Below are 13,270 nucleotides of genomic sequence, written 5' to 3'. Positions count from 1 at the left end.
CTTTTAGGTCACACACAACGTATTAGAACAAAGATGAGCAAGTCAATTTCTGAACTTGTGTGTTTGCCTTTTGCATACTCTTCAATATAATCAATGGCAATCTTATTTCAGAAACTTACATTTACTGCAGGAAGCTTAAATCGTGTAGGCACTAACATCTTCTCAATGGTAACTAATACTTAACGACAAATGCGATCCTTGCTTATGACATACACAGCCTGAGAATGATGGAATTTAAAAAACACATGCATCTGATTACTAAGTCAGGATGCTGTGTAACGCCAGAGGGAACTTGTAGGTAGTGGTGCTTCTGGCTGAAGTTAGGTACAAATGGCTCAGTTTTGTTTTTTTGGACTAATGGCCTCACATTGTTGAGGATGTGGAAATTGGTGAAGCTCTTCCTCCAGTGAGTTTTAGTTGTCTACCACTATCATAACTGGATGTGGCAGGACAGTGGAACTTAGATATGATCCATTGCCCGTGGGAACACTGATCCCCATCTACTGCTGCTGCCACCACTATTTGACATGCAAGCAGTCTAGTGTTGACACTTCATTTATAATTAAGTCTGGTGCTGCTCCTGGCATGCTCTCCTGTACTCTGCATTGCATACTTTATGAAGTCATGAGTATTACACCAAAGCCTAAGAAAAGGAGATTCATCATCAGGGAACTAGCACAACTGAACACAGTTTCATTTTTAATTAAATGCAATGCAAGCATCCACCAGAGATGAACAGATTGATCTTAACAGGTTTATCAAAAGAACTGTTGAAAAGTTATGTGAAATGTCCCATCAAACGTCCACTTGGGTGTTTGATCAGATGTGGGGAAAAGCTGAAAATTACTACTTTGCTTGTTGTGGAGAGAGTTTGAAAGTTACTAACTTTGTTGCAAAACACTCAAAAACAAAATCACCTGGAAATAATAATGCATCAGGTTCCAATCACATTGGACCTTCAATTCTGCCAGATAGAAATATTAGGGCCTTTTCAGAGTGCCAGACTGCCTTTTGTTGAAGATCAGACACAAGAACACACCAACACTTAAGACCTGAAGTCTGCTCTGAATACTTAGCAAACCTGGGCCGCCAACTAGAAACATTAAAGAATAATATTGAACAACATTGAGCCTGTTGGAAATAACTTCCTCCCCAGGTTCAAACATCTTTTGGCTGTGAGTGACTAGCAGTGAGTAAAGTTTAATTTCCTTTTTTTAAAACACCAGTGGAAGAAAAACAACCGACGTAAGTATTTAATGAAGGAAACAGCACACAGACCCATAGCAACATCTGGTCCTACTCTAAGAAGATAATACTTACAAAAAGCTGCAGGAACTTTAGGATCCGTTTATGAGTGAGGATATAAAGTGCATTTCCACTTATGGGGTCGATGACTGGCAACCGGTGAATCTTATTCTTTATGAGTGAATACACTGCATCAAAGAGGCTGAAAGAACAAAACAAGTTCAAGGTGATGGCAAGCTAACAAGTTACTGAAGAAGTGTGAGCTGTGCCTCACTGGGTAGCATTCTGTCTCAGTCAGAAGTTCCATTTCAGAAAATCCAGGCTGATACTCCAGTGCAGTGTGGAGTGAGTGCTGCAGTCTAAGTAATGTAATTAAACTGAGGCTCCACACATCCTCTGCAGCGGATGCAAAAGAACCTATGATCCTTTCTCAAAGAGGGACCAATGATCAACATGCCCTCAAACCTGTGCAGTATCGGAGAAGTTCCACGCACGCTGATTGGTGAGCTGATACATTGGCTTAATTGATCTCAGACGTCTGCACAGCAGAAACAAGATGTTGCAGGAAACATTGCTAATGATAGTTTGGTCTTCTCCAAACTGATAAGTGTTCCTCCATTTATCATAGAGTCATAGAGATGTACAGCATGGAAACGGACCCTTCGGTCCAACCCGCCCATGCCGACCAGATATCTCAACCCAATCTAGTTCCACCTGCCAGCACCTGGGCCATATCCCTCCAAACCCTTCTTATTCACATACTCATCCAGATGCCTTTTAAATGTTGCAATTGTACCAGGCTCCACCACATCCTCTGGCAGCTCATTCCATACACGTACCACCCTCTGCGTGAAAAAGTTGCCCCTTAGGTCTCTTTTATATCTTTCCTCTCTCACCCTAAACCTATGCCCTCTAGTTCTGGACTCACCCATCCCAGGGAAAAACTTTGTCTATTTATCCTATCCCTGCACCTCATGATTTTACAAACCTCTATAAGGTCACCCCTCAGCCTCCAATGCTCCATGGGAGACAGCCCCAGCCTGTTCAGCCTCTCCCTACAGCTCAAATCCTCCAACCCTGGCAACATCCTTATAAATCTTTTCTGAACCCTTTCAAGTTTCACAACATCTTTCCGATAGGAAGGAGACCAGAATTGCACGCAATATTCCAACAGTGGCCTGACCAATATCCTGTACAGCCGCAACATGACCTCCCAACTCCTGTACTCAATACTCTGACCAATAAAAGAAAGCATACCAAACATCTTCTTCACTATCCTATCTACCTGCGACTCCACTTTCAAGGAGCTATGAACCTGCACTCCAAGGTCTCTTTGTTCAGCAGCACTCCCCAGGACCTTACCATTAGGTGTATAAGTCCTGCTAAGATTTGCTTTCCCAAAATGCAGCACCTCACATTTATCCAAATTAAACTCCATCTACCACTTCTCAGCCCATTGGCCCACAGAGTATAAATTAATTTTCACTCATAGCCTTTTTAAAATTTAACCCTTTCTTCACAAACTAAAGTACTTCTAATGACGTATCTCATTGTCTTCAAAAATTCCAGCTGAGTAAAAACAAAAGGTGATGATACTTAATGATTGAAAAGTGAAGATAAACACATGCACCAACAAGCTGTAAGCAGTATGAAAGAGTCATTGAAATACCTGCCCTAAACTCAAAACAACTGTCAGTAACTGAACAAAGTCACAACTTTTACTGATATTTGAATTAAATGATTCAGTAAGTTTAAGAATACTCATGGACAAAGATGAGGGCGGTCCTAAAGGAAGAATGCTAAACTGGGGGAAGAGCAACTATAGCAAAATACAGCAGAGGCTAGGGGTGGGGTGTGGATTGGGAGCAGCAGTTTGAAGGTAAATCCACATTTGATATGTGAGACGCTTTTAAAGAGAGGTTGATTAGAATGCAGGACAGACATGTCCCTGTGAAAATGAGGGATAGAAACGGCAAGATTAAGGAACCATGGATAACAGGTGAAGTTGAGAGACAAGCTAAGAGGAAAAAGGAAGCGTACATAAGGTCTAGGCGATTGAAAACAGACGAAGCTTTGGAAGAATATTGGGAAAGTAGGACCTATCTGAAACAAGGACTTAAGAGGGTGAAAAAGGATCATGAAATATCTTTAGCAAACATGGTTAAGGAAAACCCCAAGGCTTTTTATGTGTTTATAAAGGGCAAGATAGTAACTAGTAAAAGGATTGGCCCACTTAAGGACAAAGGAGGAAAGTTATGCGTAGAGTCAGAGAAAATGAGTGAGATTCTGAATGAGTACTTTGCATCGGTATTCACCAAGGAGAGAGGCATAGCAGATGTTGAGGTTCGGCATAGATGTTTGATGACTCTAGGTCAACTCAGCTTAAGGAGGAAGGAAGTGTTGGGTATTCTAAAAGGTGGACAAATCCCCAGGTCCGGATGGGATCTATCCCAGATTACGGAGGGAAGCGAGAGAGAAAATAGCTAGGGCCTTATCAGATATCTTTGCAGCATTCTTGAACATGGGTGAGGTCCCGGAGGACTGGAGAATTGCTAATATCGTCCCCTTGTTTAAGGAGGGTAGCAGGGGTGATCAAGGTAATTATAGACTGGTGAGCCTCAAGTCAGTGGTAGGGATGCTGCTGAAGATGATATTGAGGGATAGGATCTATTCCCAATTGGAAGAAAATGGGCTTATCAGTGATAGGCAACATGGTTTTGTGTAGGGAAGGTCATGTCTTACCAACTTAATAGAATTCTTTGAGGAAATGATAAGTTGATTGATGAGGGAAAGGGTGTAGACCCCATATACATGGACTTCAGTAAGGCATTTGATAAGGTTCCCCATGGTAGGCTAATGGAGAAGGTGAGGTCACATGAGGTCCAGGGTGTACTAGCTAGACAGATAACTGGTTGGGTAACAGGAGACAGTAGGAATGGAAGGGAGTTTCTCAAAATGGAGTACTGTTTCCAGTGATGTTCCACAAGGATCCATGTTGGGATCACTGTTGCTTGTGATATACAACAATGATCTGGAGGAAGGTATAGGGGGTCTGATTGGCAAGTTTGCAGATGACATTAAGATTAGTGGAGTAACAGATAGCGAAGGGGACTGTCAGAGAGTGCAGTAGAATATAGACAGATTGGATAGTTGGGCAGAGAAATGGCAGACGGAGTTCAATCGAGGGAAATGCAAGGTGATGCATTTTGAAATATGCAATTCAAGAATGAACTATACAGTAAATGGAAAAGCCCTGGGGAAAATTGATGTACAGAGCGATCTGGGTGTTCAGGTTCATTGTTCCCTGAAGGTGACAACACAGGTCGATAGATTGGTCAAGAAGGCATACGGCATGCTTTCCTTCATCGGACGGGGTATTGAGTACAAGAGTTGGCAGGCCATGTTACAGTTGCATATGACTTTGGTTCAGCCACATTTGGAATACTGTGTACAGTTCTGGTCACAACATTACCAAAAGGATGCAGATGCTTTGGAGAGGATGCAGATGAGGTTCACCAGGATGTTGCCTGGTATAGAGGGCGCTAGCTATGAAGAGAGGTTGAGTAGATTAGGATTATTTTCATTAGAAAGACAGAGATTGACAGGGGACATGATTGAGGTCTACAAAATCATGAGTAGTATAGGCAGGGTGGATAGCAGGAAGCGTTTTTCTCCCCAGAGTGGGGGTGTCAATTACTAGGGGTCATGAGTTCAAAATGAGAGGGGAAAAGTTTAAGGGAGATATGCATGGAAAGTTCTTTGCGCAGAAGGTGTCTGGAACGTGTTGCCAGTGGAGGTGGTAGAGCATCTAGTCAGATACGTGAATGGACAGGGAGCAGAGGGACACAGACCCTTAGAAAATAAGTGACAGGTTTGGATCTGGATTGGCACAGGCTTGGAGAGTTGAAGGGCCTGTTCCTGCATTGTAATTTTCTTTGTTCTAACCCCTCCTTCAAGAAATCCACTGACCAAAACAAGCCACCAAACTGATGTTGGGCTATTATCTCAAACAGAAGCAAGTGCTATGTAAGAATGGTAGACCTTAATACCAAACTAAACTTTGACATTTTTTAAAAAACATTTGGTTTGGTTACCCCTTTAGATTTCCTTGAAAATAACTGCCAGCTGAACTGGATAACTTTACCCCCAGACAAAACAATGAAGTGGAGTAATCCAGCTATTGTTAACCAGAGAGTCCAAGTGAAATGACATCATGGTTTTAGTGTGTCCCCTTCAACAGCCACTCTCACTGTATTTACTCTACCCCTTGACTATCGCTGGACTGTTTTCTTGCTGGTGACTAAGTGCAGCCAAACCAGCTCTCCCACTTCTAACAGCAGCACAGACTTAAAAGCATTGTAGATAAAGATAAATAAAGAACCTCAAAAAAACTATGCAAAGTGATTTACCTACCTTGCATCTGGTGTTATGTTCACTAAAGGCTTAAACGTTTCTTGTAAATAAAGCTCTGAGGAAGGAGAAAAAAAAACATAAGGTCATCTATGTAAGGTCATTTCAGACTCCAAATTAAAAGCAAGATTATTCACAAAGCTACAGGTGAGTAAAAAGGATACTATTGTCAAGCACTATAGACATGGACTCTCACCTCCTTTTTCAGTGTGCTCCCAAAAGTGGCTAACCATTCTGAAATGCAAATCGTTAACACAACTCCTGAATGGAAGACAAAATTACCGAAGACCAGTTTTTATTTCCTTGGACAAGGCATGAAGAATGATGAAATTTATCTATTAGAGAAACTCAAGACATTTGGAAGCAGGCTGGGATGGCTCTCATTTGCCATCATCACATCATCAAGTTGACATGACTTTGTACAGGGATGCTACAAGTACATTAATCTAACACTATTCAGTAGTCATTTTGTATAGATTCCTGGTTCTGATTCCACAGATCTTCGAAGCCATCTTTGTCATTTCAGATTATATTAAGCTTCTCTGGTGGCTTAACAAAACGCAGCAGAAAATGTTAATCTTGCTGGAAACAGAAAATAGGAGCAGCATTAGGCCATTCGATCATCTAGCCCTCTCGACAACTCAACTGTACAGCTCTGTGAATCTCTGACATCAGCCATCATCTTACTGATGATTGAAAATAGACTTATGAGACGAAAATTGGCTAGGTTGGACTTGTCTTCCTTTGTGTGTGCAGACATACCAGACTAATTTTCCACACCATTAGTTAGATATCAGTATTGCAGCTGTACTGGAACAGCTTGGCTAGGGGCGCAGCAAGTCCTGAAGCACAAGTGTTCAGTACTATCGCCAGATGCTATCAGGGCCCAAAGCCTTTGCAATATCCTGAACAGAATTGACTGAAGGCTGTAATATTAGGACCACTACAGTAGGCCAAGGTGGATCATCCACTTGGCACATCTGGCTGAAGATTGCTGCGTTATCTTTTCCATTTGTGTGTTGGACACTTCCATTATTGATGACGGAGATATTTGTGGAGCATCCTCCTCGTCCTCCAGGGAGATGTTTAATCGTCCACCACCATTCACGACTACAGAACCTAGGTTTGATCGGTTGGTTGTGAGATTGCTCAGCTCTGTCTCTCACTTGCTGGTTATATTGTTTGGCATGTAATTGGTACTGTTGACTAACTTCACCAGGTTTTCAGGTATGCCTCTTGCTGTTCCTGGCATGTCCTTCTGCACTGCCCATTGAACCAGAGTTGATTCCCTAGCTTGATGTCGATGGCCGAGTCATGGATATGCCAGGCTAGAAGGTTACAGATTATGCTGGAATATAATTCTGCTGCTGTTGAAGCCCCACTACGCCTCATGAATGCCCAGTCAAATTGCTAGGTTTGTTCAAAATTTGCCCTATTTAGCTTGGTGATAGTGTTGTGCCGCAACACTGAGATTATTCTCAACATGGAGATGGGACTTCATCACCACAAGGACTGTGCAGTGGTCGCTCTTATCGATAGTGCCATGGACAAATGCATCTGTAGCGAGCAGGTTGGTAAGGATACGGTTTTCTTCATTCCCAATGAAGAGCTCATGCTCAAAACGTCGACTCTCCTGCTCTTCGGATGCTGCCTGACCAGCTGTACTTTTCCAGCGCCACACTTTTCAAATCTGTTCTCCAGCATTCGCAGTCCTCACTTTCTCCAAGGGTGAGATCAAGTAAATTTTTCCTTCTTGCAGCGATGTCCTCCAGGACTTGACCAGCTCAATCAGTAATGCTGCTGTCAAGCCACTCTTGGTCGTGGACACTGAAATCCCCCACCTCGAGTACATTTTGCACCCTCATTATTGTAGTGCTTCTCAACATGGAGGAGTACGGATTCATCAACTGAGGCAGGACAGTGCACACTTATCAGCAAGAGGGTTTTTTTGTCCAAACTTAACTGAAGTCATGAGACTTCAATGGGGTCTGGAATCAATGTTTAGTACTCCGAGGACAACTCCCTCCTGACTGCATTCCATTGTGCTGCCACCTCTGCTGGGTCGGTGCTGTCTGTGGGACAAGACATATCCAGGAATTGTGGTGGTGATGTCGGGGACATAGTCGTATTCACAGAATCATATCTGACAGACAATGTCAGGTTGGTGCTTGGTTAGTCTGTGAGATAGCTCTCCCAATTTTGGCACCAGGTCCCAAGGAGGACTTTACAAGTTGACAGGGCTGTTTCTGTCATGGTCTATTCCAGGGCCTAAGTCTAAAATGTATTGAAAAGTGTTGGGCGATCATGCCTCAGTGATTCACATTAACATTGCACATTTGGGCAATGGGAGGAAATCGGAGAGAAATGCTTTACGTCTCATGAAGTGAAGTGACCAAAATAATTAACCCAAGTCTGTCTGTATGTATCAAGGAAAACACAAAATTTTCATCCACTGCATACAGCTTTGTATTGTCATTAAAAATAAACAGAAAAACTCAAATTAATTTCTTTGCTCTATTTGGTGCACTTTAACAGTCAAATTCAAATCAACATATTCAAGTTATCCAACAATTTTGTTGACAAAACAAAATGGAGTCACCTGTTAATTAGTAGATACAAATGCTTTTTGCCAGCATTGTACTGATAAGGTCTCCAAAACAAGTCAAAGAGAGCACATCATAAATCTCTCAAATTAGTATTAGTACAAAATGTTCCAGAACAAGCAAAGAACTCAAGACATGATATTCTTTGTAACATAAGCAGAGTTCCCGTCAAAAGGTAGTGGTGTGATTCTTATCCATGGCATTTGGCAACTGAATATTGATGATTTTAATCTAAAACGAATAATTGATAAGATGCCACACTGAAGCAATGATGGCCAAACCAACATTCTGAGCGTTATAAAGACTGGGGGGCAGTTAGAATCACCAAATCACTTGGTAGAGAGACCTGTTTGACTGGTTCCCTGTTATTTAGCTAATACTTCTCACTGAAAGTGACAGAAGACCTGCTATATGTGAAGCCAAGTGAGATGAAGAGGATGGAAAACAGTTGAAGTATTTCCTGATATCATAGTGCCATTGCAATTATGAATGCAAAAATGTCACATGGCTCTGATGTACAGTACTGCTGTGCTAGGATGAAGCATGGGAATGAAAAATGTAAAAGCCTGAAAAAAACATGACTGATCAACCCATGAATGATTATTTTTCCTCTTCCTCTTGCAGGCAACATTCCCCATCTATAGGTGGGCAGGTGGGTGGGCCTGGGGATGGGTTTCCCTAGACAGGTACAAATTCCATTGAGGGATCAGTCTTTTCTCAAAACCTGGAAACTGGACTAGTTCAGGAGCATAGGCACGGATTAGATCTGAAACTCTCAAATTGAGATGCCAGTCAGCCTTCAGATGCCCAGTTGATGATTCAGCCAAAACAGATTAACAGACTTCTTAAAGATATGAAGGAAATAAATGAAGGGAGCTTGTGGACAATATATATTCGACTGACTGCTCTCCATGTGGTTGGGTGAGTAACTGAACCATATGAGATGGGAGATCCTCTCAGATAAAGTCAAACTGGATAGTGTTTCACAATCTCAACTGGGCTAGGTGAAATACTATAATTGATCTCAATGCTCTCTTTGGGCAGAATACTAAAGTAAAAATCAGCTCCAGGTTAGTACTCACGAGGTGAAAGTGAGGACTGCAGATGCTGCAGATCAGAGTCAAGATTAGAGTGGTGCTGGAAAAGCACAGCACATCAGGCAGTATCTGAGGAGCAGGAAAATTGACGTTTTGGGCAAAAGCCCTTCATCAGGACTCACTGACAACTGCTAGAAAGTGCATTTTTAGGGGAACTGCTGCGATGCTGTCCGAAGTTGCTATAATGTCACTTCCTGTAACTTGATTTCACAGACCCTTTAATGTAGTGTAGTGAAACTTTGCAAGGCCCTTCACAAGAGCACGAGGTATTAGGAGAGATGACTCAAAGTTTTGAAATGAGGTGAGGTTAAAGGAGCTAAAGGAGTTAACGTGTCAACTCTTATTGTGCAGGCATATAAAGTAGAGAAAAAAAGTCATTTGGATGGACTCGTAGAACCACACACCCACAGCTTCAAGAAAAACAGAAGAGTAGGAATTGGATTGAAAGGAAAGCTACATTTATTAATGGATCATCCACGGTAATTCTCATGAAAAGCCTAAAGCCAGCACTTTTAGAAGGGCAATGGTGCTGAGGCATATGATGCACAAGGTTTTTTTCTGCCAATGTGCAGCTGGATACCCTTAAGGACACAATTTCTGTTTAATCAAAAAGATAAGAATCATTCAGGACTTATAGATAGTCAGCCATGAAATATTTAAGATTGTAATCTGCAGGTCAGTCACACACTGGAGATGAGAAGTGTTAGTACATTAAGTTTGTTTTCACACCAGTGCTGATGTATCATTTTTAATACATTACTTGGATATCTTGTGTGTTATCCTGGGAACAATAGGACAGCCAATAACCACTCATTTCAGTTCGATCACAAGGTGATTGGCAAAGTCAAAGATTTTGGACCATTAAAAAAAAAACACCTGGTATGGTTTCCATTTGTTAAGGTGTCGCCAGTACTTATCGTAGAAACTTGATTGTTTTTGGACTTTCAGGAGCACTGAAACATGAAATCGAAGACAATCTGTACAGAAACTGCTATACGTCGGAGATCATTTGAGGAAACAAATGTAAAATTTCTGTCAGTTTTTCTTGAGGGAAGAGGATCATTTAAAAGGAAATACTTAGGAAACAGAAAAGGTCCAGGCAAATGCCTGAACACAAGTCTTACCACCACCACTGGGCTGCTGTGGGGGAACCAGTTAACAGAGAATATCTTCTAAACCAGGGCTTTCCAAGCTGTGGGTCATGATACCCAGCTGGGTCAGTTGACAACATCTGACAGCCAGCAGATCACACAAACCTGCAATGGGTAGTATGTGTGATTGAATGAGAAGTGTTTTGATAGAGGTAGCAAGAGTGTTAGTTAATGAAAGACAGTAAGCGAGAGAGCAAGAGCGAATAACTGACTGAGCGTCATCTGACATCAACACCTGCACATGACCGGAGACCCCTCCCCAGAGCTCTGACCTGCATTCTCAATAACTTTCAATCCAGCAAATAGGGTCAGGAGGGAAGGTGGTTTGGGGAGCACTGTTCTAAGGTAAATCTACACCCCTTTGCATCTATTAAGTAAACAAATAGGAGCGTTAATTAATTGTGTTTGAAGCTGTGGTTTACAAGCTTATGTTTTGATTTAAAAGTGCATTTGATGAGTAACATAGTGGTCATGTATATTCAAGACTAAAAGTGTTGGAACAAATTTGAGTTACACTTGGAGTTGTGAGGAGTAAAAGAAAATTTAAAAAGTGAAAATAATATAAGTTTCTAAATAATTTTAGTTCTGTCCCTCAAAGGCCAGACTCTAACAAAGTACTTGCGAAAAGTGCACAACTATCATAATCTTAGAAAATATTCAATCCAAGGTTAAGGTATGGAGTAAGTGGTTAGAAAAACACAGTTGAAGGCCCATCCAGAATTACTAACACTGCTCACAAATTAATAAGGGCCTCTTTGGTGAAGTATCAGACAGATTGCGAGAGGTCAAAAGTCAATAGGTGTATTGTTCCTACCTCTCCATGATTCAATCTTGTGCTCTTCCAGCTCATAGATTTGTACCTACAATGTAAAAAACACAACCTATTATTTAGACAACCCCAAACTTTTAATCAACTGTGTTCATTCTCCTATTTGAAAAGTATGCCAGAGAATAAAACATGATATTTAGAAAATTTGCTAGTATATTTCAATTTTTCTGCCATTTATTTGCTCCCATTACTATTTTTCTAGCCTCATTTTGAAACAGTCCAATGGCCATTCTTGTCAATTTTACAAAAACTCTTGAAATCTTTCATATTAATAGCTAGCTCAGACTCATATTTCATTTTCTCCACTTTTAAAGCTTTTTCAGTTGTCCTTGTTGATTTTTAAAGGCTTCCCACTAGCCTTCACCACACTGAATGCTTTTTCTTTTGTTTTTATACTGTCCCTGACTTCCCTGGTCAGCCACGGTTACCTCATCCTCCCCTTTGTGTGCTTCACCTTCGTTTGGCTGAATTTCTGCTGCACCTCCCAAATTACCCCCAGAAACACCTGCCATTGTTGCTCCACCATCTGACCCTTTCAATCAACTCTGGCCAGCTCCTCCCTGCATCTCTGTGGTTACCTTTGCTGGATTGTAAAGGCATTACAACAGATTCCAGCTTCTCCTTCTCAAACTGCAGAGTGAATTCAATTCTGTTGTGATCACTAACCCGTATAAGGATTCCATCACCTTAAGCTCCCTAATCCGTCTGCCTCATTACAAATCACTAGATTGCCTGTTCCCTAGTGGGGATTAAGTCAAGATTAGTGTGGTGCTGGAAAAGCACAGCAGGAAAATCAACATTTCGGGCAGGAACCCTTCATCAGGAATATTCCCTAGTGGTCTCTACTAAAAGCTGCCATTCAAATAATCATCTCATAGACATTCCACAAATTCCTTTTCTTTGGATCTGCTACCAACCTGATTTTCCTAGTCCAACTACATATTGAAGTCCCCCAAGGTTATGACAGTAATACCTTTCTTACATGCCTTATCTTTCACCTGAATTATTTTCTTCCCCATATTTTGAATTCTGCTGGCAGATGTGCTTTGCCAGGACCACTCTAATCTCGACTCTGTATGTAAATCCCATCAAGGGTTTTTCTCCATGGTGGTTTCTCAATTCTACTTACACAGCTTCTACGCCTTCTAACTTTATATCACTTGTTGCTATCGATTTAATTTTACTAACAAGGCAACCCAACCTCTGGCCGTTCTTTCAATAGGTCGCGTATCCTTTGATATTTAGTTCCCAGCCCTGACCCCAATACAGCCACCTTTGAGATACCCACAACATTATACCTGCCAATTTCAAACAGCGCTACAAGCTAATTTACGTTGTTTCACATCCAGGCTCTTAGTTCAACGTTATACTTAGTTTAAATATAAAAAAATTAATACAAGCTTGGACTGGCCGGCACAGACATGATGGGTCAAATAGCAGTAATCACTTCCTGATTTTGACTACTGTAGCAATTTTACTTCAGCCACTTTCTTCTAAGATACCGCGTGCTAGAAATGAGTGAGTGTCCATATGAATTTGTACCTGAACATTTGCACAAATCATGCAATATAATGTTTTTATTCATCACAATCACCGAAGCAAACAAATTAAATATACTAATTTTCAAATCGGGAGAAGTTTCCCTTTCTGGAGAAATCCAGAAATTAGCCTTAGCAGGAAGTGACATCACCACAAACCCCAGGAACCCCACCCAGGAGAAAGATATAAATAGAAAGCAGGAGACAACAGCTTCGCTTCACTTGGAGGTCGCCACTGATGATGTTACCTAGCCAGGTAATTAAACGTCTGGATATCAAATCTACACCCTAAACCTCAACCTGAGCTACAAACCTTCACAAACCTTGCAAAAATGTTCAATAATATATAAATAATACACATATAAAAGCTGTAAATAAGACAGAGCAAGATTGCACA

The 13,270-nt window shown here is 41.3% G+C and overlaps 1 protein-coding gene across 5 annotated transcripts in view; it reads right to left on the bottom strand.

The window, feature by feature from the left end:
- prkag2a (protein kinase, AMP-activated, gamma 2 non-catalytic subunit a) overlaps positions 1-13,270 on the bottom strand; it is a 441,088-nt gene that overhangs the window by 17,440 nt on the left and 410,378 nt on the right. For all 5 annotated transcript variants that reach the window (XM_072576269.1, XM_072576268.1, XM_072576267.1 and 2 more), the window contains 3 exons: positions 11,321-11,366; positions 5,659-5,713; positions 1,321-1,447 (listed from right to left, as the gene is read on the bottom strand). In XM_072576269.1, the coding sequence (XP_072432370.1) occupies positions 1,321-1,447; positions 5,659-5,713; positions 11,321-11,366 (228 nt within the window). The remainder of the gene's footprint in view (positions 1-1,320; positions 1,448-5,658; positions 5,714-11,320; positions 11,367-13,270) is intronic.

This window comes from Chiloscyllium punctatum, chromosome 8, assembly GCF_047496795.1.
Source record: "Chiloscyllium punctatum isolate Juve2018m chromosome 8, sChiPun1.3, whole genome shotgun sequence".
NCBI classification, from domain to species: Eukaryota; Metazoa; Chordata; class Chondrichthyes; order Orectolobiformes; family Hemiscylliidae; genus Chiloscyllium; species Chiloscyllium punctatum.
The sequence above is the reverse complement of the archived record's forward strand: the minus strand, read 5'-3'. Positions and strand labels throughout refer to the sequence as shown.